At 40.5% G+C, this 27,875-nt stretch overlaps 1 protein-coding gene across 3 annotated transcripts in view; it reads left to right on the forward strand.

Moving 5' to 3' along the window:
* Dguok (deoxyguanosine kinase) overlaps positions 1-27,287 on the forward strand; it is a 39,699-nt gene extending 12,412 nt beyond the window's left edge. The window contains exons 2-7 of one of the 3 annotated variants that reach the window (XM_042699731.1): positions 333-445; positions 9,837-10,024; positions 19,197-19,344; positions 24,207-24,322; positions 26,471-26,570; positions 27,055-27,287. In XM_042699731.1, coding sequence (XP_042555665.1) covers positions 333-445; positions 9,837-10,024; positions 19,197-19,344; positions 24,207-24,322; positions 26,471-26,570; positions 27,055-27,081 — 692 coding nt within the window. In that variant the 3' untranslated portion in view covers positions 27,082-27,287. The remainder of the gene's footprint in view (positions 1-332; positions 446-9,836; positions 10,025-19,196; positions 19,345-24,206; positions 24,323-26,470; positions 26,571-27,054) is intronic. The other 2 variants (XM_042699732.1, XM_042699733.1) reach the window with 2 other exon arrangements.
* Positions 27,288-27,875: the final 588 nt, after the last annotated feature.

Raw genomic sequence — 27,875 nt, forward strand, 5'->3', positions numbered from 1 at the left:
AAGCAATAGAACTGTGACTGAAGCTTTGTAATTTATGTAACTGATTTTATCCACTTTTTATGGTTGTACATTTTCAGCTGCTACTAAATACTCTATCTCTGAGAAGCTGGCCATCAAAATTGCAAATGAGCTCCTCAGAATTTCTCCTTCCTGTTGCTTTTATGCACTGTGGTGACTGCCTGACCCATCATCAGTCTGACAGTAACTGATATGACTGTTAAATTTAAGTTGGAAAATCTGGTGCTTGTTTGTATGACTGGCAGAGTTTAGTAGCAGCCTTTTTCCTCAGCCTGCTTTGGGAAGCATCCCAACACGTGCTGTTTGCATTGCAGCTGTGGGGAAGTCCACCTTCGTGAAGTTACTCACTAAAACTTACCCAGAGTGGCACGTTGCTACAGAACCTGTGGCAACCTGGCAGAATATCCAAGCTGCTGGCACCCAAAAAGTAAGTTTCCAGTTGTGGTGGGTAGTTGGCAGGCATGGGTGAGTAATCTAATTGTAATAATTTAATTTTCTCTGAGGAGATGAAGTAGCCCAGCTTGTCTCCTATTTAAAATAGCTTCATTCCAGAAAGTAGACCACATATACACCAAAAAGGATATGACTTGTTTGAATAAGTTTAGTTTTGATTTTTGTGGTTTTTATACGTCTGAATAAGTGCTTGCCTCTTTTCTTTGTGGTTTCCCAAAGCATGTCTCGGTTTGAAGATGAGTTTTGTCATTCCTACCCTTAAGTTTTCATATTATTATGACTGAAGCTGACCATCAGAATCAATAATTAATGACAAAGTCTTAGGAAAGGAATCTTACAAAGCATCTTGTCACACTTCGAGTCAAAGTAGAGGTAACAGCTAACATTTATAAAGCACATTATTACTGTATGCCAGGCACTGTTCCATACTAAGCACCATGTGTTTTTAGTTTTCTTGTGCCAGTCCTGAGGCTTGAACACAGGGCCTGGGTGATGTCCCTGAGCATTAGTGCACAAGGTTAGCACTCTACCATTTGAGTGATAAATCTACTTCCAGTTATTTTGGTAGCTAATTGGAAATAAAAGTCTCATAGACTTTCCTGCCCAGGCTGACTTAGAATCGCCATCCTGAGATCTCAGTCTCCTGAGTCACTAGGATTATAAGCGTGAGCCACTGGTATTCAGCACCATGTGCTTTGCTTATACCTCATCACACAGGCCCCAGTGGCAGACAGGCTTCTTTGGTAAAGACTATAGGGTTGGTTTCTACAGGAACCACGTCTGTTTGGATGTGAAACGATTGTAGTTGAGGGAGCGGTAGCACTGTGCCCTATTGAACTTCTCCTGCAGATACTTAGAACATTCGAAGTGGCTTAATCTGAAGTGGCTTGTTTTTTCCAGCTCTTTAATTGTTAGACGCTCCTTCCTTATATTGAACTATATTGAACTTCAAGGACTCTGACTCATTGGTTAAAGTTCTGCCTCTTGAGTTCTTTAGCTTTTCCGTATGATAACCCTATGTATGTTTAAAGGCAAGGATGGCTCACTTTTTCTCTCATGTTTTCTTGCTTGCTTGCTTGCTCTCTTTCCTTCTTTCTTTCCTTCCTTCCTTCCTTTTTTTTCTTTTGTGTCAGTCGTGGGGCTTGAACTCTGGGCCTGGGTGCTGTCTCTCAGCTCTTCAGCTAAGGGCTAGTGCTCTACCACCTCTGGTTTTCTGGTGGCTATTGGAGATAAGAGTCTCACGGACTTTCCTGCCCGGGCTGGCTTTGAATCATGATCCTCAGATCTCAGTCTCCTGAGTAGTAGCTAGGATTATAGGCATTTGCCACTGGTGCCCAGCTTCATGTTTTATTTCTTTGAAGCCAAACACCTCTGGTTTTCCTCCAGTCTAGTTTTCATTCCAAAATAACTTTGTCTTATATGATAAGCCCCAATTTTTTAATTTTCCACTTAGAATTTGCTACTTGTGGTATTCAGAGCTAAACAGGACATTCCAGATGGGATCTTAGGAGTGATAGAAGGTAGTACATACATATACATACATGTATGTGTGAATTTAAGTTTTCCATTTAGAAATAAATTATGTCAGTTTTTCTATATGTGTCAAGGCAACCTGTTAGGATTTCAGTATACATTCACAAATTGTTTGACAGTCTTCCCTTCAAGACTTGAACATTATTTCTCCTTCCCTCAAGTAAGGGCTGGACTTTTTGATACATTTTTAATGAACAGAATGGCAGAAATAACAGTACAACCTTCCACGGTAGGTCATAGAAGACACATAGCTTCTCTCTTGCCCTGGGGGAAGCCAGCTACTACATCATGGAGCAGTGCTATGAAGGAGGCCCATACATGAAGAACTGATGCCTCAGGAGTAGTCTTGGAGGTAGGGCCTTCAATCCTAATTTAGCCTTTAGTTGATTTGTAACCTTAGTCAACATCTTGACTGAAATATCATGAGAAAATTTCTGTCCCACAGAGACTGAGATAAAGATTTTGTTGTTGTTGTTAAGCTATCACTAGTATCCTATGTAAAGACAGCATATAGACAACTAATATTCCTGTATTTGAGGGCATAATGCTTAACATTTTTGTCCTCTTATACTTCTTTCTACAGAAGAGAAAATGCATATATTTATATATGCTTATATAAGTACATATGCTTACATAAGTCCTGGGGTTTGAACTCAGGCCCTGAGCATTGTCCCTGGGCTTTTTTGTTTAAGCCACAGCTCTCCTTCTGGCTTTTTGGTGTTTAATTGGAAATAAGAGTCTAAGGGCCTTGCCTGCCTAGGCTGGCTTTGAACTGTGATCCTCCTGAGCAGCTAGGATTACAAGTATAAGCTATCAGCTTTGCCACCAGATTTGCTTTTTTAAAACTTTATTTTGGGGGAGCATTGTAGGGCTTGAACTCTGGGCCTGGGTGCTGTCCCTGAGCTCTTCAGCTTAAGGCGAGCATTCTACCAGTTGAGCCACAGTGCCACTTCCCATTATCTGGTGGTTAATTGGATATGCGGCTCACAGACCTTCCTTCTCAGGCTAGCTATGAACCGCGATCCTCAGATCTCAGCCTCCTGAGTAGATAGAATTACAGGCATAGCAACCAGCACCCAGCAAAACAAAAATTTTAATTGCCTTTTGCCTATCACTTGGTAGACAAAGCCTTCCACAGTAATACCATGTTAATGATTATAGTATACAACATAATATAACATACTATCACTTAATTATTCAGTCCTGTATTTTGAGAATTTAGCTTTCGATTTTCTCTATTAAGAACAGTGTTTCAATGATGAATATCCTTGTAGCTTAACCTTTTTTTGTTTATTTGTTTGTTTTGTTGGTTATAGGGTTTGAACTCTGGGCCTGGGCACTGTCCCTGAGCTCTTCAGCACAAGGCTAGTGCTCTACCACCTGAGCCACAGCTCCACTTCTGGTTTTCTGGTGGTTAATTGGAGATGAGTCTCATGGATCTTCTTGCCTAGGCTGGCTTTGAACCTCAGTACTCAGATCTCAGCCTCCTGAGTAGCTAGGGTTACAGGAGTGAGCCACAAGTGCCTGGTTTAACCTTTTTTTAATAATTACATTTTTTGAATGTATGCCAGTACTGAGACTCAAATTCAAAACATGGGCCTGCCCCTTAGTTTTTTTACTAAAGACTGTGACTTTACTGGAGCCACCTCCACTTTTGATATTTTGGGTGGCTAATTGGAAATGAGAGCTCATGGACTTTCCTGAGATCTTGGCCTACTGAGCAGCTAGGATTATAGGCATGAGCCACAAGCACCCAGTTTAATAGGTTTTGTTTACATTAATATTTTTGTCCAATCACCTAGAACTGGATTATTGATGTTCAAAATTTATGTTTATTGCTGGTACTTTTATGTTGTATAAAATTTCCATTCAGAAAATTTGTACCAATTTCCTCATACTCAGTAATACTAAGTATTATTCCTTTCATCCTTGCTAATATAAGAGATAAGAAAATATTATTTATGTCTTTGACTGACTGAATTGAAAGTGCTTTTTTTTTTTTTTTTTGCCAGTTCTGGGGGCCTGGGCACTATTCCTGAGCTTCATTTTTTTGGCTCAAGACTAGCGCTCTACCACTTGAGCCACAGTGTCACTTCTAGCCTTTTCTGTTTATGTGGTATTGAGGAATTGAACTCAGGGCTACATGCATGCTAGACAAGCACTCTACCACTAAGCCACCTTCTCAGTCCACTGAAAGTGCTTTTTGAGCATCCTTTTTTATTATTTAGTGAACTGTCTATTCATTCTTTTTTTTCCCTATATATGTATTTTTTTTTTTTTTAATTCTATGCAGGTGCTAGGACTTGAATTCTGACTTTTATGCTCTCACTTGGCTTTTTTGCTTGTGGCTGGCACTCTACTACTTGAGTCATACCTTTACTTCTTTTCTGTAGTAGGTTTTTGAGGTCTCGATATATGTAAAGAATATTAGTTCCCATATACTGCTTATATTTTTCTTTTGTTTTTATATTTGTCATATTTCATAATGTTCCTTTTTGTGTATGTATGCCAGTCATGGGACTTGAACTCGGAGCCTTGATACTGTTTCTAAGTTTGTTTTTTTAATATATAATCTTATTTATTTTTTGTATTTATGTGGTACCAAGGAATTGAACCCAGGGCCACATGCATGCTAAGCAAGCACTCTACCACTAAGCCACATTCCTTGCCCTGTCTTTGAGGTGTTTTTTTTTTTAATTTTATTGTAAAGTTGATGTACAGAAGGGTCACAGTTACATTCTTCTTATAGAACATTATTACCCCCTCCCTTGATTTTCTCCTACCTTCCCTCCCTTCTCTCCCATCCCGAATTTTTTGGCTGAAAGATAGTACTTTGCCACTTGAGCCACAGCTCTACTTGTGGCTTTCTGATGATTTATTGAAGATAAGAGTCTCATGGACTTTCCTGCCTGAGCTGGCTTCAAACCACAGTCCTCAGATCTCAGCTTCCTAAGTAGTTAGGAGTGAGCTACTGGCACCCAGTTAAGGATTGTTTTGCCCAGTCTGACAGTTTGGCTTTCTTAGGGAATTTTTTTCCTTTATTAAAATTTGTCTGCCACTTTATACTTTCACCTTTTTTATTCTTTTTGTTGTATTTAAATTTTTCTTTTACTTCTTCCCTTTTATCATTTAAACAGTTTACTATTTTTCTCTACCAGTGATAATCTTTAAATTAAAATATATTTGTCTAAAATATATCTGATAGAGTCTCTGAAAGAAAAATAAAAAACCAGTACTTTTTTATTACCATATTTTCCAGGCTACATCCTCAGGCATATTGAAGTTATGTGGACTTGGAATTTATAGAATTTTTGAAGTATGAACATTTCTCTTCTAATAGTTCTTAAATTGACATTAAGTTCCATAGTCACATTAATAATAGATGCTTTATACTTAACTCCAAGTTTTATTACTAACTACTGTTTTTTTCTTTACCACATTTATCCATTTCTTGTTTGTCCTTTTTTCATTTTCTTTTTTTTAATGTTTTAGCAAGGACTTATTTTAATACAACAAGGGTAAAGTAAGAAGATCTAGAAAAAGAGAGACATTTTCTGCTCCCCACACGGGATATGGGAGTTAAAGACTCACTTATTTCTTTTTGTTTTTGTTTTTGTAATAAGATCTCACTATATATCCCAGCCTGGACTCAAATTTGCAATGCTTCTGCCTCAGTCTTCCAAATACTGCATAGAATTATAGCATGTACCACCACGCTCTGCTTCCTATTTCTTCACTCTTTATTTTGACTCATCTTCTACTTGGCTGGGATATATTCTAGAGAAATGTTTGTGTGTATGTGCCAGTACTGGGGCTTGAACTTAGGGCTTTTTTTCACTCACAGCTGGTGCCATAACATTTGAGCCTCAACTCTACTTCTACAACTCACCTTAATGGCTAATTGGAGATTAACAAGCTACCTGGGCTGGTTTTGAACCTTGATCCTCAGATCTTATCTGCTGAGTAACTAGGATTATACGTATGAGCCACTTGCAACGAGCAAGATATTTTTTTTTTGGAAATTTATGTGGGTGGTATAATTTCTGAGTGGTTGGTGTTTAAAACTGTCTTCTGCCCCAGAATAGCAAAGGTAGCTTCTAATGTAGGAAAGTGTTACATGTTTCAGATCAGTGGTACAGCATCTGCTGAAAACTTTCAAAGGGCCTTTGTAATCCAAGTGTTCTGTTTAGCCAGTTTGGACTACTTATTGTCATCTAATCTTTAATCTTTTTTCCTCTCCTCTATCTTTGTCTACACTTGAAGTGCTTTCTTCCTAATTACTAATTTCCATCTGTGAACATTCTATAAACCATTTACTTCCTAGCTTAATGCCACTTTCCCAAAGCTTCCTGAGATTCTCTCCACAATACTTTCTGCCTAACTGACTGACTCTTTATATGCTAGTCATCCTTTTTCTTGTGCATTCCATAAAGTCTCTGGAATGAAAGAGGATCTTGGTTGTTTGTTTTAGAAAGTATAACCCTTCTATGAAAGGTTATATAATTCTATTGGTTTTATTTGTCGGTTAAGTGGACTTTGAAATAAGCAATTGCTTTAAAAAAATTGCCTTAAAGTTTCAGAAAGAAATAGCTATAGATGGAGTCTCAAAAGAAAGGCTGGGCACCGGTGGCTTACACCTGTAATCCTAGCTACTCAGAAGGCTGAGATTTGAGGATCAAGGTTCAAAGCCAGCCCAGGCAGGAAGGTCCACAAGACTCTTATCTCCAATAAACTACTAGAAAACCGGAAATGGCACTGTGGCTCAAGTGGTAGAGCACTCACCTTGAGCTGAAGAGCATAGGGACAGCGCCCATGACCAACAAAAAAAAATAAAAAGAAAGTTAAGCCAGGCTTGACACTTGGCAGACACCTGTAATCCTAGCTACTCAGTAGGCTGAGATCTAAGAGTCTTGTTTATAAACCACCCTAGGCAGAGAGAGTCTGTGAAACTACTATCTCCAATTAACAATCAAAACTTGGAAATGGAGGTGTAAATAAAAAATAAAAAATAAAAAAAAATAAGAAAGTCGGCCGGGCGCTGGTGGCTCACGCCTGTAATCCTAGCTACTCAGGAGGCTGAGATCTGAGGATCGCGGTTCAAAGCCAGCCCGGGCAGGAGAGACCGTGAGACTCCTATCTCCAATAAACCACCAGAAAACCGGAAGTGGCGCTGTAGCTCAAGTGGTAGAGTGTTCGCCTTGAGCTGAAGAGCTGAGGGACAGTGCCCAGGCCCAGAGTTCAAGCCCCACGACCGACAAAAAAAAAAAAAAAAAAATAAGAAAGTCAATATAGTGTTACAGTGGAAGGATTTTATTCAAAGTGGAATTGTGTGTGTGTGTGTGTTTATTTAGTACTGGTAATAGGGCTTAAGTTCAGGGCTTTAGCTTTTTACCACTCTACTACTTGAGCCACAGCTACACTTCTGGCTCTTTTTTTTTTTTTTTTTTTTTTTGTCAGTCGTGGGACTTGATCGTTGGGCCTGGGTGCTGTCCCTATGCTCTTCAGCGCAAGGTGAGTGCTCTACCCCTTGAGTCACAGTGCCACTTCCGGTTTTCTTGTAGTTTATTGGAGATAAGAGTCTCACAGAGTTTCCTGCCTGGGCTGGCTTTGAACCATGATCCTCAGATCTCAACATCCTGAGTAGCTGGGATTATAGGCATTAGCCACCGGCGCCCCCTTACTTCTGGCTTTTTTGCTGGTTATTTAGAGATAAGCATCTTCACAGACTCTTATGACCAGTCTGGCTTTGAAAGAAGATCCTCAAATCTCAGCCTTCTGAGTAGCTAGGATTACAGGCATGAGTCATTGGATCAAAGTAGAAGTTTAGATGGTCATTGATAGTTCACTTACCGCACCTCAGACCCCACAAGTCCATGAATGGGTTTTGTCCTGATCTCTTCTGTTATATTGAAGGTGGCATATAACCTCATTCTGTCGAATTTTTGTCTAATAAGGCAGGAGAATCTCTTCCTCAGGTTTCAAGTAAGCTGGAGGATCTGATTGTATTTTTTTATTAGCATACATTAGTTTTACAAGGGAGAGTTCATTGTGACATTTCCACATATGTATACAATTCATCCTAATCAATATCACCCCTCTGTCCCACATCCCATGCCCCCTTTTTCTTTGCCCATACTGGGACTTGAACTCAGGGTCTCAAGTTTTTTGCTCATGGCTGATGCTCTACCACTTGTGCTACAGTGCTACTTCCATTTTTCTGGTCATTTATTAGAGATAAGAGTCTCACAGACTTTCTTGACTAGGCTGGCTTTGAACTGTGATCCTCAGATCTCAGCTTCCTGAGTAGCCAAGATCATAGGCGTGAGCCACCAGCACCCGGCTATGATTGCTTCTACTATTGTAATAGTGAACATACATTTCTAGATTACTACTTGGAATGCCAAGTAGTAGTTAGTGCTGTTTGACTAGAGTTTTGTTACATATGTGTGTGCATATAAATATATATGTGTGTGTGTGTATATATATATGTATGCATTATGATAGAAAATTGATTTGCTTTTTAAAATGTGACATTCATTACCCAAGTGCCAGTAGCTCACGCCTGTAATCCTAGATAGGAAGCTGAGATCTGAGGCTAGAGGTTCAAAGCCAGCCCAAGCAGGAATGTCCACAAGACCTTTATCTCCAATTAGCCACCAAAAAGCAGAAAGAACAACTGTGGCTCAAGTGGTATAGCATTGGCCTTGAGAACAAAGTTCAGGAATAGTGCCCAAGCCCAGATTCAAGCCCCAGGACTGATACCAAAAAAAAAAAAAAGTGATAGCCATTGAACTAAAGTGTATAATAATGTTTAGAACAGTGCCTAGCACATATTAAGCACTTGGTGCTTCTATTATTGCCATCGTTGCTATTCCTTCACTTCTAGAGTTAATTAAAAATAAGGGTTTCTCAGATTTGTCTGTCTAGTCTGATTCTGAACCTCAGTCCTGAATAATTAGAATTATAATTATGAGCCACTGTGTGTGTGTGTGTGTGTGTGTGTGTGTGTGTGTGTGTGTGTGTGTGTGTGTGTGTGTGTGTGTCTGTCTGTCTGTCTGTCTGTCTGTCTGTCTGTCTGTCTGTCTGTCTGTCTGTTGGTACCAGGGCTTACCTCTGGGCTTTGTGATATCAGTCTGCTTACTCACCTCAGTTTGCTTACTAGTGCTCTACTGCTGGAGCCACACCTCCTGTTTGTCATTTTGCTGATTAATTTACCATGGAATCTACTGAACTTTTCTGCCAAGGCTGACTTTAAACTGAGACTCTACAGGCCTCAGTTTGCTGAGTAGCTAGGATGATGGGTGTGAGCTGCCAGCACCTGGTCCACTCCTCCTTCTTAAAACTCAGCAGGTTTCATTGTACTGTACCTTGTACTGCAGAATAACCACATCAACTGTTTTCATCCTCATTCACTCCCTTTTGTAGCCCTCCTTACTCTCACTGGTACTCAACGCTTTCCTGTATTTTTTTAAGAAGGAAACTTTTTTCCTTCATTTTTTAAAATGGTGCTAGTGATTAAACTCAGTGCCTCATACTACTGCTAGGCAAGTACTCTACCACTGGAAGCATTCCACTAGCCATGTAATTTCTTCTTTATGGGGAGCAGGGGGTGGGGGGAGGATGGGATGGGAAGGAGAAACAAAGGAGGAGGCTACAATGCTTGATAAGAAATGTACTCATTATCTTGCCCATGTAATTGTAACCCCTCTGTACAGTATTTTCACAATAAAAAAAAATTCTTCTTCATTGAATATTAAGGGCATGGAGTAAAGTATATACTGTGGAATAAATACACCTTCTAGGAAATTCTCTACTTTTATCATCCCCTCTAGGATGACACTACCCCACGTCTTGGAAACTTGTTGGACATGATGTATCAGGAGCCAGCACGATGGTCCTACACATTCCAGACATATTCCTTTATGAGCCGCCTGAAAATACAGTTGGAGCCTTTCCCTGAGAAACTTTTACAGGCTGAGAAGCCAGTACAGATCTTTGAGAGATCTGTGTACAGCGACAGGTAAGTCACCAGGCTTCTAACTAGAAGCCTGACACTTAGTTCTGCAGTTTTATTTTCTTATACAGACCCTGCACTACTCTAGCTATTGAAATTGTACTTTGATGTGAGGCACTGGTGGCCCAAGCTTGTAATCCTAGCTACTCAAGGGGCTGAGATCCAACGGATCATGATTTAAAGCCAACTCAGGCAAAAAAAAAGTCTGTAAGACTATTTAAAAAAAAAAAAAGAAGGTGGAGGGGGGGCCAAGATGGTGATGGAACAGTAGAGAAACACCACAGCTCTCTCTGCAACCAAATAGAGAGTTGAAGTTCCAACACTCCGTTTCCCCAAGAGATCAATGGTAGCAAAGGCAAACACCCAGAGAAAAACAGGAGGTTGGAAAAAAAAGGGAAAAGGAAAAAAATTTCAGAACAGAAAAACGCGAAGATACACAACTTCCTGACAAACAGTGGCCCTGCCTGAACCAGGTATACCGGAGACCCCAGAACCACAGTGCTTCCAAAAAAAATTTGAGAATGGAAAAGGGTGAAGACCCTTCCCCCACCCCTTGCTGGCAGCGCAACTCCCTACCAAACTATAGCCCGGCCTGGCCCAGGCATGCCCGAGACCCCAGAACCACAGTGGTTCGTCTGCAGAACACCAGTGCAGAAGACTCCCAAGGTGCTGGTGCCAGACCCAGTGATTGTAAACAGAGACACCTCAGAGCTTGGAACCTGCACAAAGACCTTTCCCCCACCCTTCACCAGCTGAGCAGCCCCACATCATCCCACCAAAGCCACCTGGCCCCACAGCCATGGGGGAAAACCCCAGAACTACAGGGATCCATTCACAGAACACCAGTGTAGAAGACTCCCAAAGTGCTGGTGCTGACCTGGAGAGTGCAAACAGAAACTGAAACCTCAGAGCTCAGAACCTGCATGAAAACCCCTCCCCCACCCCTCACTGGCAGAGCGGTTCAGTGCCATCCCTCCAAAGCTGCCTGGCCCCCCCAGAACCACAGCAGTCCATAGGAGGCCAGCGCAAAAAACGCCCACAGCGCCAACCTGGAAAGCATAAACAGAGGCAGAGACATGTGAACACAGACCTGGAGCCACCACCACCACCCAGCCTAGCCCTCAATCATCTCAACAGAAAACAGAGCATGGTGGCAACCAGCAACCTACAACACACATAAACAGCGATCTGCTGCAGCACCACTGGACAGCTCCCAACCAGTTCCAGAATAAGTGAGTACCCACGGGGGATAGCCTCCCCAACCAAGGGAGATCAGTGCTGGCGATAACCCCCAGAGATTGCCCTGGACTCCTACCCCTACCCCCTGGACTACAGGTCCCACTAAAACTGGGAACTGTGCAAGTGCCCCACCAGCCTGTGGAGCATACCTAGCCCACCAGGCTTGACCAAGAGTGCTCCTGGGAGGGAGTGCGAAAACTCAAGCCGGGAACAGGCTTCTGTGGCCTGGGTGCCCAGGCCACAGCAGCCAGTGGCAGAAGAAATCGGAACTGTGTACCCTGGGCCAGAAACTCAGTAGCACAGGTACCATCTGAGCCCAACCAGTGTGTCCCAGGCTGGGGACTGGCAGCCGGGGCCAGGCCTGAGGATCAGGCGCCTGAGCTACATAACCCACCTGTCCGATTAAAGTCAGAAGTTGAGCACACACCTCAGCAGAGGGGGGAAAGCAAGGAACTGTGCTTGTGTTGTGATAGCAAAAGACATGTGTGTCCAAGGTGGGAGAACCAGAAGCCCAAATCCCACCAGAGCCTGAACTGTGTATCCCAGGCTAGGAATTGGACAGCTCAGGCCACCAGCACCTGATTATAGTCAGGAACTCATAGTGGACTGGAAGAATACACCCAGCCCACCCAGTCTTGCACCCCTAGAGGGGAGCACAAGCAGTCTAGGCTGCTTAGTCCTTGGCTGAAGGTGGGAACTGCCTCTGATCTCCAGGAGACAGCTGCAAATCCTACCTGGGTCAGACTAGCAGATGGAGGTTGGCCTCTTCCCCCAACAGAAACAAAACCAGTAAAGAATCAACCAATCCAGGGACAACAGTGATCTTCATCAATTGATCCAGGAACCAACCCAGAACCAAACAAAGACAGCCACCTATTAATCAAAACAGTCAGAGTTTGGGATTGGTCTCCAATAATCCCTGAATCCCCATGCAAAAATTACAGTGAAAAATTACAAGATTTATCAATACCCAGGCTAGCAAGCCACCCCCAAGGGCCAACAGCCACCCAGGGAAGAGCCCCAGTGAAAGCAAAACAAGAATGGAGGACAAACGCTACATCCAAGAGATGTTAGAGGCAATAACTCAAGAATTAAAGTAAGAGATAGATCAGAAATTAAAAGAAAAAAATAATGAATTATCAAAAGAGATACAAGATTTCAAACAGGAGATTCATTAAAAAATAGATGCAGTACACACCTTGCTCAGAGATGAGATTAACACTCTGAGAACCAACATAGAAGTCATAAATGGTTCAATTTCCTCCATACAAACCACAATGGAAGCCATCGTTAACATAGTGAATAAAATAGAAATTAGAATATCAGGTACAGAAGACGAAATGCAGCAACTGGAAAAAAAAGTTCACAGATATGCCAAAGGGAAGTCCAAGAAGAAGCAGACAATGCCAAGAAATTTAACCTTTGTCTAATTGGGGTAGATGAAAGTGAGGAATACCAGAATAAAGGAATGCCACACCTATTCAATAAGATTATCACCGAAAATTTCCCCAATCTTAAAAGAGAAAGTCTTACTGACATAACAGAACACCTAACAAGCAGGATCCCAGGAGGAACACTTCTAGGCTCATTATAGTAAAAATGATAGATCTGAATAATAAAAAACAATTTTGCATGCAACATAAACAAAGAAGAAGCTATATTATAATGGGGAAAAGCTCAGAATCACTGCAGATCTCTCCACACAGACATTGAATGTAAGGAAAGCCTGGGAAAATACCACCCAAGCCCTGAGAACCAATGACTCAACCCAGACTGGTATACCCAGCAAAGCTAGCATTCACATTCGATGGAGAAACTAAAATTTTTAATAGTAAAGAAAAACTAAATGAATTAATTCATAAACAATAAGCCAGCACTTCAGAGAATATTGAGAGGGGAAATACAATCTGAAAAAAACAAATCAAGATCAGGGATCCACATCAGACAGATATCACTAAAGTCCAACTTAGTAAGCACAGGAGGAAAGGAAAGAAGAAAAATGTAGGAAAGGAAAATGACAAGAAATACAATGCATCTCTCTATAATAGCCATAAATATTAATGGGCTCAATTCATCCATCAAAAGAAAAAGAACTGTAGATTGTTTCAGAAAACAAGACCCATCCATTTGTTGCCTTCCGAAGACCCATCTCACAACCAAAGATAATAAAAACAAACTGAGGGAAGGGATGGAGGAAACCTACCATGCAAATGCTCCCATCAAGAAATCAGAAGATGGGCTGAGTATGTAGCTTAGTGGTAGAGTGCTTGCCCAGCATGCATGAAGCCCTGGGTTTGATTCCATAGCACATAAGCAAAAAAAGCCAGAAGTGGTGCTGTGGCTCAAATGACAGAGTGCTAGCCCTGAGCAAAAGAAGCTCAGGGACAGTGCCCAGCCCTGGGTTCAAGCCCCAGGACTGGCAAAAACAAAACAACAAGAAGTCAGGAGTTGCTATACTGATATCTGACAAAATAAACTTTTCATTAAGATCAATACAAAAAGACAAAAAAGGACACTACATATTAATACAGGGAATAATCCAAGAAGAAGATATTACTATTATCAACTTACACTCCCCAAACATTGGTGCACCCAATAAATTAAGAATAAATTAAGTTCAAATACAATAAAAAAAATACTAGGAGACTTTAATACTCCACTTTCACCAAAGGACAGGTCTACCAACCAGAGGACTGGCAAAGAAGCCTCCAAATTAAATGATGCCATATCTCTAGCAGAGTTAATTGACATCTACCAACTTTTCCACCCTACAACAACCCAGTACACATTCTTCTCAGCAGCCCATGGAACTTTCTCCAAAATAAACCATATTATAGTTCATACAAGGAATTTAAGCAAATACAAGAGGATTGAGATAATCCCCTGTACTCTATCTGACCACAATGGAATCAGCTAGTTCTCAATAACAAAGCATACCGTAGAAATTACTCAAATACATGGAAATTGGACAGCACACTTCTGAGCAACACCTAGGTGACAGGAGAAATTAAAGAAGAAATTTAAAAGTTCCTACAATTCAATGAAAATGAATATACATCACAAAAGAAACCTGTGGGATATGACAAAAGCAGTCCTGAGGGGCAAATGTATTGCTCTCAGTGCACACATCAAAGAAATAAAGCAGACTAAGTAAATAATCTTATGTTGCAACTAAAACTGCTAGAAAAGCATGAAAAAATCAAACCTAAAGTTACTAGACATAACAAGATAACCAAAATAAGAGCTGAAATTAACAAGATAGAGACTAAGAAAACTATAAATAAAATTAATGAAACAAAAAGCTGTTTTTTGGGGGAGGGATCAATAAAATTGATGGACCTCTGGCAAGATTAACTAACAAAAAGAAGAGAGGAAAGCCAAATCAATAAGATCAGGGATGCCATGGGAAAAATTACAACAAATACCCAAGACATCCAAACAATTATAAAGAATTATTTCCAGAATCTGCTTATTAAGGAAGAAAAAGCTAGCAGAAATGGATGAGTTTTTAGAGAAATACAAATTGCCCAAATTGGAACAAAAGGAATTAAATCAATTAAATAAGCCAATATCTTACAATGAGAAGAAGCAATCAGAAGTCTTCCAACAAGGAAAAGCCCGAGATCAGATGGACTCACTACAGAATTCTATAAGACCTTTAAAGAGGAATTAATACCCATACTCCTCAAACTCTTCCAAAAAATAGAAACAGAGGAAACTATCCCAAACTCATTGTATGAAGCCAATATCACGCTCATCCCCAAACCAGGCAAAGATCCAACCAAAACTAAGAACTACAGACCAATCTCCTTGATGAACACTGATGCAAAGCTCCTCAATAAAATTTTAGCCAACAGAATCCAGAAGCATATCAAAAAAATCATACATTACAATCAAGTAGGCTTCATCCCAGAGATGCAGCGATGGTTTAACATACATAAATCAATAAATTAGTCCATCACATCAACAGATCCAAGGTCAAGAACCACATGATAATCTCCATTGACGTGGAAAAAGCTTTTGATAAAATGAAACATTCATTCATGTTAAAAGCTCTGAAGAAAATAGGAATAGAAGGAATATTCCTTAAAACAATAAAAGCCATATACAACAGACCAATAGCCAATATTATACTTAATGGGGAAAAACTGCAACCAATTGTCCTAAAATTAGGAACAAGGCAAGGATGCCCACTCTTTCCATTCCTCTTCAATATGGTTCTGGAGTCTTTAGCCAGAGCAATAGGGCAAGAAAAAGACATTGAAGGTATCCGCGTAGGGAAGGAAGAAGTTAAACTATCCCTTTTTGCAGATGGCATATTAATATACCTCAGTGATCCCAAAAACACCACTCCTAAACTCTTAGAACTTATAAACCATTTCAGCAAAGTAGCAAGATACAAAATTAACCCACAAAAATCAGTTGCCTTTCTGTATACCGACAACATACAAGCAGAAAGGGAAATCAAGGAAACAAACCCATTCACAATAACCTCAAAAAAAAAAATTTAGGAATTAACCTAACCAAAGATATAAATGAACTATTTAATGAAAACTATAAAAACTTAAAGAAATCAGAGAAGACACCAGGAAATGGAAAGAAGTTCCATGTTCTTGGATAGGAAGAGATGAATGGATCCAAAACTTGTGGTACTTATATACAATGGAACATTATTCAGCCATTAGAAAGGACAAAATAATGGCATTTGCAGGGAAATGTATAGAACTAGAAAAAATCATTTTGAGTGAGGTAAACCAAGAGCAAAGAGACAAATGTCACATGGTCTCCCTGATATGTAAATGTTAAATACAAAATGTAAGGAGATACAACAAAGTAAACAGGACTCAAGAAACAAAGGACCTCCACTCATCTTGTCGTATCATCACTAAATGACCCCATGCTGCTGACCACATATATGGTATATATACACACATCTGAGGGAAACTAGGAGGAAGACACAGAAACAAGGAAACAGGGGAAAACATACAACAGAGGGACCCATCAGCTGCATTGGACATTGATGAAAAACTAAGCAACTCCAGGGCAGCGATGGGAGGGAGGGAATGAGAGGGATAGAGGGAACAGCTGACACTAAGCAGAAGGAAAGAAATGTATCACCCGATGTGGAAGAAATAGCTGTATTGTCAAAGCTCATAGAATTCACAAACTTTATAAACTACGATAATGACAGTTTGCCTCATGAAGGTTAGAATGTGTTTGTGACTTTAAATATCAATATCTCACAATACTATGAAATTTGTGAAATGTATGTAATCACTTAATCACAATAAAAAAATTTAAAAAAGGAAAAAAAGCAGTACTGGCAATGTAACTCAAGTGCTATGCCCAGAATTTACACTCTAGTACTGCCCCTAAAAGAAAATTGTACTTTGAAAAAAATGTTTTTTCTATTCTTTTTCCAGGTTTAGGACTTGCACTCAGGGCCTCAGGTTTTTGCTCACTGGTTAGCACTCTATCGCTTGAGTCATACCTCTAGATGAATATAGGACAAGGTGGCTCAACCCTATAATCCTAAGTACTTAGAGGCAGGGATCAAAGGAATACAGTTAAAGTCCAGCCCAGGCAAAAAGAGTTCAAGAGTCTCCATTTCAACACAGAGGAGGCCGATTGAGTCCTTGACTCTCTAAGGATACTCATCCAACAGATACTGAATTTGTTCTCAGAATATATGCTCATATATGTGTAATGTATGCTCCAAAGGAAAAACAGAGTTTATTGGGGAGAGTAAATTATGAGGAGGAAGAAATCTAAGTCTTTTCTGATTGAATTAAAAGACATACCAGCATGTGATTTTAGAACAAAGCACCCAAATGTTCCTTATAGTCTATTCCTCTCCAAAGCCTCTTCATTTAGTCTACATGTTTGCCCTCACTTTAAGTATTTAACACTTCACTCTTTTTTTTTTTTTTGGATGGGGAAACAGTCTCTATGTAACCCAGGCTAGTTGAATGCACAATCTTCCTACCTCAGCTTCCTGAACACTTGGATCATAGATGTGTGCCACCATGCTCAGCTGCCTTGCACTTCTACCTGCTTTCATTTGTCATCACTAGCTTTGGAGAAAGAAGAACTCATCCTCAGGAGAGTAGGGCCCCTTTTGTAAGACTTGTTTTTCTTTAAAAAATCATCATTTCAGGGGCTGGGAAGGTGGCTCAGTGGTAGAGCGCTTGCCTTGAATGCCTGAGGCCCTGGGTTCGATTCCTCAGCACCACATAAGCAAAAAGAAAAAAGCCGGAAGTGGCGCTGTGGCTCAAGTGGTAGAGCGCTAGCCTTGAGCTGAAGAGCTGAGGGACATCTCCCAGGCCCAGAGTTCAGGCCCCACGACTGGACCCAAAAAAAAAAATTATAATTTCAATCCTGGTGGTACATGTAATCTCAGCACTTGGGAAGCTAAGGCAGGAGGATTGTGAGTTTGAGGCTGGCCTGGACTGTCTCAAAAACAGACACTGCCTCAAAAACAGAAAAGATCTAAATTGCATCTTCTAATTATCTGTGGAGACACTGACAACATTTTTTAGAACATGAATTACAAAAAGTCACCTTTTTCTTAGGCCTTCATCTAAACCATTTCAGACTAGGAAAGGTTACTTTTGAAGTTTCCAAATTAGCTTCTTCATATCTTAACATAAAGCAGTTATAATACTGAGATTTGTTTAATACTCTGTGCCAGCCATTCTAAGCACAGTATGCAGTCATCACAACAGTAGGCTGAGAGAACTTAGATGACTTCTAAGGTGGCATGGCTAGGGACTTCTACAGCTAGAATCAAACAAGAAGCCAGGTGCCAGTGGCTTATACCTATAATCCTAGCTACCCAGAATGCTGAGATCTGAGGGTCACAGTTTGAACCCAGCCCAGGCAGCAAAATCTGTGAGATTCTTATCTCCATTTAGCCACCAGAAGCTGGAAGTAGAGCTGTTTTTCAAGTAGTAGACTGCCAACCTGGAGCAAAAAAGCTAAGGGACAGTGCCCAACTCCAATACTGGTACACATGCTCTGAAACCTACTCTCATAAGGGCAACATTCATAGCTTTGCAGTTAGTTTTTCCCTGAGCCATTCATACATAGAGATCCTGAATTTCATTTTCCCAGAACTGGAAAGTTACTGACCGTTGCCTAAGAAACAAACTCGTTTTTGAAGATGTAAATTGTGTTTTGTATTAAGGTGACTGATGGGTGAAAGCAGAATTGACCCTTCTAAAGCTATGGTTTCTATTTAGCTCCAATTTCCTAATTTACTAGATACTCCTTTTGTTGTGGAAGTAAGAAAGGAGGGAAGCTAGTTTGATTTTCAGCTTTAGTCTCCTTTTATCTGACTTAAAAGTTCAGCAGCAGAGGAAGTAAGCCAGCAAGAATATTTTACAGGAGAAGTCTGCTCTCTTGGTAAGTAGTAGGAAATGGATTTCCTGCTCCATAAAGATGACACAACATAAAAACAGTTTTCTCCATTTTTTAACTAAAGAATAGTTCTAGTTGAAGATTCAGAAACTTTAGTCCTTAAATGTGACATTGGCTTTATCCTGCATTCATATGATTTTTGTTTGATGCCTTGATATAAAAATAGGGAAATATCCAGGGTGCAAGTTTACACACACCCTTTGCTGACTGGTTTCTAATGGGGCAAATTGTCAGGGACCAATGAATTCCTCTTCTAGTGTTCCTTTTCTTATATTGAATAATTACTCATCTGGACAATTGTAGTTTTAGTTTCTATGTCTAGGTACTATTTCCCATTGCATACTTGTGCAGGGAGGGAGCTGTGGGTTTAGAATTGAGATTTCCTAAGGATTGATGATGATCTAGAAAGTGGTTTAGATAGACGTTGGTTATTGACTTTTTTTTTTGCTTCTTTCTCTGTCTTTCATTCCTATTATTTCCCTTCCCCCATCTCCCATCTCCCACTTACATTTCCAACTAGGTATATCTTTGCAAAGAATCTTTTTGAGAATGGTTCCCTCAGTGACATCGAATGGCATATCTATCAGGATTGGCATACTTTCCTCCTGCGGGAGTTTGCCAGCCGACTTTCAATACATGGCTTCATCTATCTCCAGGCTTCTCCCCAGGTAACGCTGAACAAAAACTTTAGATTTTAGGGCCAAATGAAACCTAGGAGATGGCATTCTGCAAGCCTTTGATTTTTCTGGGTGGAGATGTTAGAGCGCAGAGAGCAGTGGTATTTAGCCCTATTTTGGTATTATGACCCAGTTGGCTAGTTCATAGGCTCTTGTTTCTGGGGAATAGAGGTAGGACTCAGATACTGGGACTTATAAGGACAAGCAGTTTCTCCTTCATTTTTCTTCTGTATTGATTCTGATTGACCTGTGAGGAGGGGCAGGATGATGATGATGATGATGATGATGTTATGATAGTGATTATTGTTGTTGGGTGTTCTATTAAGTCTTTCTGGGGAGACTACTTAAACTATTTCAACCAATGTAAAATGAGAGGAGCTGAAGAATTCTTGTACCTTAATGACAGAAAAGAAAATAACTTGTGTGTTTAGAGATTGGGTAGAACTGTTTTGATGGCATTAGGCCCAGGGACCCAAGTATGCCTCTGTCCTAAAGTCACTCTGACCTCTGCTGTAAGACTCAAAGAAAGAGCAAAATAAAAGTTTTAGTATCTCTAAATAAAAGCCCATGCTAGTGTGCAATACTGTAGCACTGAGCCCTGAGGAAAGCATATGAGGTGAACCTCAATAGGGCCTTTGGCTCCTTCCAGCTGATCTTCCTTGAATTCTAAAAACCGTGCTTGGGAGTATGGGGGAATCAAAAGAGAAATGGCTGGGCGTCATTGTTCCTGCAGCTACTTACAGTCAGTAAGAAAAGAGTGCAGCTGGCCAGTGGGCCTCAGGAGCATGCAAACAGTGTGTGGTGAGTGCATGGGGAAACTGTCACCTGAGTTTGGGACTTGGGAAGCCTGGTAAGCAGACTTACCAGCAGTCACAATCCAGTTCCTGTATCCTTTCAAGCAGTCAACATGGCTTTCCTTCCTGGGTAAGGAAGAAGTTTGGTGAAAGCATCCATCCCATGATATTTGTGCACCTATACTGTCTTCACAGTCAGGTGTGTCTTCTCTGTGAGGACCAAGATGAAATGTGCCCAACCTAAAGCTCTATTTCAAAGGTTCTTTTTTTTTTTTTTAAGAACTTGTTAAACTGTATCAGTAAAGCAAGAATTATACCAGATGCTCAAAATATGAGTTTTATCTAGACCATACAGGAAAAGGGATTGCTCTGTTAAGCAAATTAATCGGCTTTTTAAAAAGGGAAATGTTAAGTCTATTTTAATAGATGCGTATCTAAAAGCAGTGAGTGAATAATTATAAATAGCTTTTGTAAAAAGAATTTTTCTGTCCTGAGTATACTTGGAAACATGGCTATATTATTTTTAAATATATTCAGACAATTTTCTTTTATCTCAGAGAGGAAAATTATATAGCTTTGCTATATCTAGCAATCCTAAAGCTACTTGCTGGTGGGAATATAAATGGGTTAGCTTCTTTTTTTGTTTTTAGTACTAGGTTGGGAGATTGAAATCCAGGGCCTTGTGTATTTTAAGCAAGTGTTCTGCCACTTGAGCCCCAAGCCCTTTCACTCTTTTAACAGTGATTTAATTTAGTAGAACAAGATAAAGTAGGGGGAAATAGGGGGAAAAGTGAAGTCATGTGTAAATGACTAATGCCTATAATTCTATCTACTTAGGAAGTTGAGACCTGGAGAATAGTGGTTTGAAGCCAGCCCAGGCAGAAAAATCGATGAGACTCTTATCTCCTATTAACTACCATAAAGCCTGGCTAGCAGCATGATAAGCCAGCCAAGCATGAGCTGAGCATGTGCAAAGCCTTGAGTTCAAACTCTGGTACTAGAATAATAAAGGGAGAGAAATATTTTTTGTTCCCTACACAGGAAGAAATAGAAATTAAATACTCCCCACTTTAGTGTATGCGTGTGTGTGTGTGTGTGTGTGTGTGTGTGTGTGTGTGTGTGAAATAGAAATTAAATACTCACCATTTTAGTGTGTGCGTGCGTGCGTGCGTGCGTGTGTGTGTGTGTGTGTGTGTGTGTGTGTGTACTAGTCCTGAGACTTGAATTCAGGGCCTGAATACTGTTGCTAAGTTTTACTCATCTAGTACTCTGCCACTTGAGTCACATTCCACTTCTGACTTTTTTTAACTAAAGATAAAGAGTCTTACTGACTTTACTGCCTGGGCTGGCTTTGAACTTCCGTTCTCAGCTCTCATCCTTTTGAATAGCTAGGATTACAGGTGCGAGCCACTGGTACCTAGCTCCAGTTCATTTTTTAAATTTTATCTTTAAGAAAGAATATCACTGCTACTTTTGCATAGACTGTTCTTGAACTTGCATTATTCCCAATTTAAAAAGTAGCTGGGCCGGGCGCTGGTGGCTCACGCCTGTAATCCTAGCTACTCAGGAGGCTGAGATCTGAGGATCGCGGTTCAAAGCCAGCCCGGGCAGGAGAGACTGTGAGACTCCTATCTCCAATAAACCACCAGAAAAAACGGAAGTGGCGCTGTAGCTCGAGTGGTAGAGCGCTCGCCTTGAGCTGAAGAGCTGAGGGACAGCGCCCAGGCCCAGAGTTCAAGTCCCACGACCGACAAAAAAAAAAAAAAAAAAAGTAGCTGGGATTAACAAGTGTGAGCCACTGTGCCCAACCTAAATGGGTTAACTTATATGGAGACAGTTTGGCAGTATATTGAAGCAAGTGCTCATACTTTTTGGCCTATCAATCATTGTGCCTCTGTATACAGTCTCATTGTTTACAATAGCTAAGTATTAGAAACAGGAGTTATTAATTGAGGAGAGGAAAGACTGATGAGCAGAGGTAAGGACTGCAAGTGGTGATCTTTGAAAACTGTGTCTACTAATCAGTTTGGAGAGTTGGATATAAGGGCCTAACGCAAGTCAGTTTACATATTTTTAATTCCTTAGAGAACAAAGGAAGACAGCAAAGATGCCAAGTCTTTGAGAATATTGTGTACCACATGTGGGGATAAAGTTCACCTTTTTAGGTATTTGAAAGAGGAAAATTTTAAAGCAATAGGTTAATTCATCAATGCTTTCATTACAGATGACATTGAATAATGTTTTGCTGAACAGAGAGAAGAACAAGGGCAATTAAGGCAAAACAAACATTTGGAGCAAAGGTTTTGAGGTGTCAAGTAGCTTGGCCTGTCCTACAGGAAGGAGGCCAAATCTTACTGAAGCAGCAAGACCAGCAGAGGAATAAGGAAGTTGAGGACAAGTAGGATGAGTGGCTTTGTGTAACAGGTAAAGAAGGAGACACTATATTCTGAGCCAGTGCACTACTTCAGACTTTCTACATATGAATAGGATAGAATTCCAGAAGGGAGAGAGAAAGAAATCAATGTTAAGCCTCCCTTTTAAACACACACACACACACACACACACACACACACACACACACACACACACACACACACGCTGGATACCAGTGTTGTTGATACTTATAATCTTAGTTACTCAGTAGGCTAAGATAAATTCTTGAGACTCTTATCTCCAATTAACCAGCAAAAAAGCTCAAACTGAAGGTGTGACTCAAGTGATAGAGCATCAGCCTTGAGTTCAAAAGGCAAAGGAGAGTATAAGGCCCTGAGTTCAAGCCCTAGTACCAGCATATACACACAAATTTTACACACACATACACATTTGTTTCATTTCTTACATATGCAGGTGTTTCATTCTACTCCAAAATGAGTGCTTGATAGCATATGAAAGAGATATTTCATATGACTTAGCATTTCATACATACAGTGCAAGCCAGTGCCTCATGCCTATAATCATAGCTACTCAAGAGGCTGAGATCTGAGGATCACAGTTAGAAGCCAGCCCAGGCAGGAAAGTCCCTGAAACTCCTATCTTTACAAAAGTACAAAAAAAGCCAGACATGGAGTTGTAGCTCAAAGGTGTAGTGCTATCCTTGAGCACAAAAGCTCAGGGACCATGCCCAGGCCCAGAGTTCAATCAGTCAATACAGAGCAACTCACAAGCCAGGCATGGAGGCACACACTTGTAACCCCAGAATTTAGCAGGCTTAGGCAAGAGGATTACAAATTCAAGGTCAATCTAAGCACTTGTTCTCTCTCCTCTCTCTATCCCTCCCCCCCTAGGATGGATGGATGGATAGATAGATAGATAGATAGATAGATAGATAGATAGATAGATAGATAGATAGATAGATAGATAGATAGATAGATGTCACCTATAATTCCTTGAACCCTGTGGTTATGGCTATACCCACTAAGGAACTACATGAAGCAAAAGAGCAAAATATTTCAAGCTAGGAAAATAATTTTATTTTTTAATTTGTTTTATTGTACAGTATTATGGAAGTCTGGGTTAAAGGAACAATTGAAAAGAGAACAGCTTTTGTCAAGAACTTCATATGCTTTACTTTAGTGTATCCTCACGGTAACCTGTGGGTGGTACGGTACAGGATAGGAAAGTGGAAACCCACAAAGGTTGTATAGCTAGTATGTGATTTAGACCCTTATATCTTCTGATTTTAAGGCCTGGGCTCTTTGCATATACTTTCACCTGTAGGAGAGAAAAAGGCTGAATGCTATTGACAAGGGCAGAGGTGAGAGGAGAAGAAATTAGAGAGATTAAAGAGAGTTTTATGACTTACTAATATTATTGAAAGAAAGAAGGGTAATCCTAGGTTCCAGCCTTGGCCAAATGAGTGGATATTGTTTGCCATTAACCCACCAAGTGGAGAGAATGGTGTAAATCTTCAGATTGAATAAGAGAGCAAGGCAATAGAAGCAAGGTCATGACTTATGGTGCCAGGTTAGACATGAAGACATGTAGGTTTCAGGACCCAGTAAAACTGCATTGTAACAGAACAGCAGACTGACTGAATGGGGCCTGTGGTTTGTCCTTTAGGTTTGCTTGGAGAGACTGTACCAAAGGGCCAGGGAGGAAGAGAAAGGAATTCAACTGGCCTATCTTGAGCAGCTTCATAGTCAACACGAAGACTGGCTTGTTTATAAGAAAACCAAGTAAGTAGAGAAAAGAGCAAGACAGAGACTTGCTTTCTGAAGCCATTTTATCAAAATAAGAAGTTTAACATACAGCCCTGTAAGAAAGTTGGAAATGTATATTTTCCAACTCAGAAAGTTTGAATTGAATATAAATATACGTGAACCAGTGGTTCATGCCTGTAATACTAGCTACTCAGGAGGCTGAGTTCTGAGGATCATGATTCAAAGCCAGCCTGGGCAGAAAAGTCCATGAGACTCTCCAATTAATCACCAAAATGCTAAAAGTGGAGCTGTAGCTCAAGCTGTAGAGTGCTAACAATGAGCAAAAAAGCTCAGGGACTGCACCTAGGCCCTAAAACAAAACAAAACAAAATTGGGCACCAGTGGCTCATGCCTATACTCCTAGACTCGGGGCTGAGATCTGAGGATCTTGGGAGTTTCAAAGCCAGGGCAGGAAATTCCATGAGACTCTTACCTCCAATAAACCACCAGAAAACTGGTGAGCTATGGCTCAAGTGGTAGAGCACTAGCCTTGAGGTAAAGAGCTGAGGGATAAAGCCAGGCGCTGGTGGCTCACACCTATAATCCTAGCTACTCAGGAGGCTGAGATCTGAACCAGCTCAGGCAGGAGAGACCGTGAGACTCCTATCTCCAATAAACCACCAGAAAACCGGAAGTGGTGCTGTAGCTCAAGTGGTAGAGCGCTCGCCTTGAGCTGAAGAGCTGAGGGACAGCACCCAAGCCCCACGACCGACCAAAAAAAAAAAAAAAAAAAAGCTGAGGGATAGCGCTCAGGCCCAGAGTTTAAGCCCCACTACCAACAACAACAACAACAAAATGTTGTATAAAGGGGTTGCAATTCTAATTCTATGTTTCAAGAGAGTTTTTATTAGATTGTATTTCCCTGGTGCCTTCATGAACTTGCTTATATCCTTATACCCTCGCTTATGCTCTTTTTTGTTGGTGGTGGTGGTTGTGGGGCTTGAACTCTGGGCCTGGGTGCTGTTCCTGAGCTCTTCAGCTCAAGGTGAGAGCTCTACCACTTGAGCTACAGCTAGAGTCTCACTGGACTTTCCTCCCTGGGCTGGCTTTGAACTGTGATCCTCAGATCTAGTCTCCTGAGTAGTTAGGATTACAGGCATGAGCCCTGGCCCCCGGCTTACCCTCATACTCTTAAACTCTTTGTTTTTTACATTTCCCCCAGATAGAATATTGGATTGATGCTTCGTTTTTAGGAAAAGGTCAATTTCGCTAAGTTGACATTCCAAGTTACTGGCTGGCTACCTTCCCTTCAAGCTTACTATGTTGTCTGCATAAAATGGTTGGAGGTCTGGCTTTCAGTATTAGTCTTAAAACTAAGGAGAAATTGGTTTTTCTCTCTTCAATCATTTTGATTTATTGATTGTGTATGTTAATATACACACATGCACACATGCATACATACATACACATACATACATATATCTATATCTGTCATCCTAGGGTTTGTACTGAGGGCCTGTGTTTACAAGCAAGCATGCTACCACTTAAGCCACACTTCAATCCCATTTTGCTTCAGTTATTTTGTTGTTTTGTTTTTTGTACTGATACTGGGATTTAAACATAGGGCTTTGTGCTCTCCCTTGGCTTTTTTTGCTTATGTCTGGTGCTATCCCACTTGAGCGACACCTCCATTTCTGGCTTTTTGCTGATTAATTGGAGGTAAGAATATCTTGGATTGTCTTCTCTGGCTGGCTTTGAACCATGGTATTCAGACTCCTGAGTAGCTAGGATTACAGGTATGAGCCACTGGCCCCAGCTAAATTTAAATTTATTTTGTTTGTTTGCTTTTGGTGTCAGTATTGGTGCTTGAATTCAAGGCCTGGCATTCTAGCTTACCTTTTCCACTCAAGAACAGTGTTTTACCACTTGAACCACATCTCTCTTTCTAAAAACTCAGTGAATTTTTCTGTGTGCAGTGATAATAGATTTGACTTTGTGACCTCAGACTTTCTAAGCAAGTACTGTACCATTTGAGCCATGCTCTCTTTCCCTTATTTTTTAATGCTGTTTACAGGCAGTTTCATTGAGATCTGTTCTATCAGTTATTATATTTAGTGAGTGTGTGAAACTTGGCTCTGGTTTCTTTCTTTTTTCCTGTCCACCAAATGTTTATGCTTCTTATAGACTCCACTTTGAGACTCTGATGAATATTCCAGTGCTGGTGTTGGATGTCAGTGATGATTTTTCTAAAGACCTAGCCAAACAAGAAGAACTCATGAGAAAAGTAAGTAAGAAGGAGTTGAACTCCTTTGTTTGTTGTTGTTTTTCTCTTTCTCTTTTGTGCTTTCATCCTTCTTGGTCTCTGCTTCTAAAGTTTACTATATTGGGTTTTGCACTTTGTATCTCCAGTTGCATTTCACACTACAAAGCCTATTGGATCTTGTTTAACTTACATATAATCTCTATTCTTTAAAGCATGTTGGGATAATAATAATTGCTGAATAATTGACTTGTAACATGTGCTTGCCAGCTGACTTGCTCCTCTAAGGTATTATAAAACTAGGGAAATGAGACTTCTGGATTCTATTCCCAGCTTTGCCACTGGTGCTGTATGACTCTAGACAGCTCACATTTCTTCTCCAGGCCTGCTTTCCCTCTCCTTCCTCACAAAGAATTCATTGGAATGGATATATAGACATTGTGGGTGGAACATTGAATAGTCTGATGAAAATGTGAAATTTAACTTTTTGGGTTTTTTTTCTTCTCAGGTAAACACCTTCATAAAGAATCTGTAACCAGTTACTAAGATGGTCTCGCTGACCAGTTACGCTCTCTGACTTCTTGAAGCTAGAAAATGTTGAGTCTCCATCCATCCCTCTTCTCTTTTGTCCCTGGAGTACTCTGCCTCTCAGGGATATGGTGTGTGCTGTCTCTGGATTTTGCCATTGTCTTTTTTTATATGTCACAGGACTTTGAAAATAAAGTTGACTTAAGTTACTTATTTTTCTGATCAGTTGTTCATTTATTTCAGGATATATCTATTGGTGCCTGGTCTGAACTCCCTGATAGATTAGACTAGCAGTTTCCCTTGAGAATTCTTAGCCATTCTTCCTCCTAAATCCTTCAGGAACCAGATTTCCTGTGTGTTCACTTGTTTCCTGTGACTTACCAGAACAGGAATTGTTCCAAGAGCCCTCATCCAAGCCCTGCATTGCATTAAAAAAAAAGAGAGAGAAAGAAATAATGAAATAGCCTAGTTAGGTTGCAAGCTCCAAAACTGGGAAATGGAGCCCCAAACTCTTCGAAGCATGATTATTTCCTCCCATCTTCTGCTCTTGATATCAGGGAGTAGGAGTGAGGAATTTATTTAGCCTTTTGCCTTAGATCTGTAAAGCTGCCAAAAGACAGGCAAAGAACATACAGAGCCCAAAAGTTCAGCATTTAATATTTAGGGCTCAGCCAGATTACCTTAATGGAGTAAATCTCTGTGCAGAATGGAAGGAAGAAACTAACTTTTTATGCTACTTTTCAAGCCTCAAGGACAATTTATTGTTAAGGGAGAGAAAATACATGCTCTATAGAAGTGAAA

This window comes from Dipodomys spectabilis, unplaced genomic scaffold (assembly GCF_019054845.1).
Source record: "Dipodomys spectabilis isolate Male_0828 unplaced genomic scaffold, ASM1905484v1 ptg000262l, whole genome shotgun sequence".
NCBI lineage: Eukaryota > Metazoa > Chordata > Mammalia > Rodentia > Heteromyidae > Dipodomys > Dipodomys spectabilis.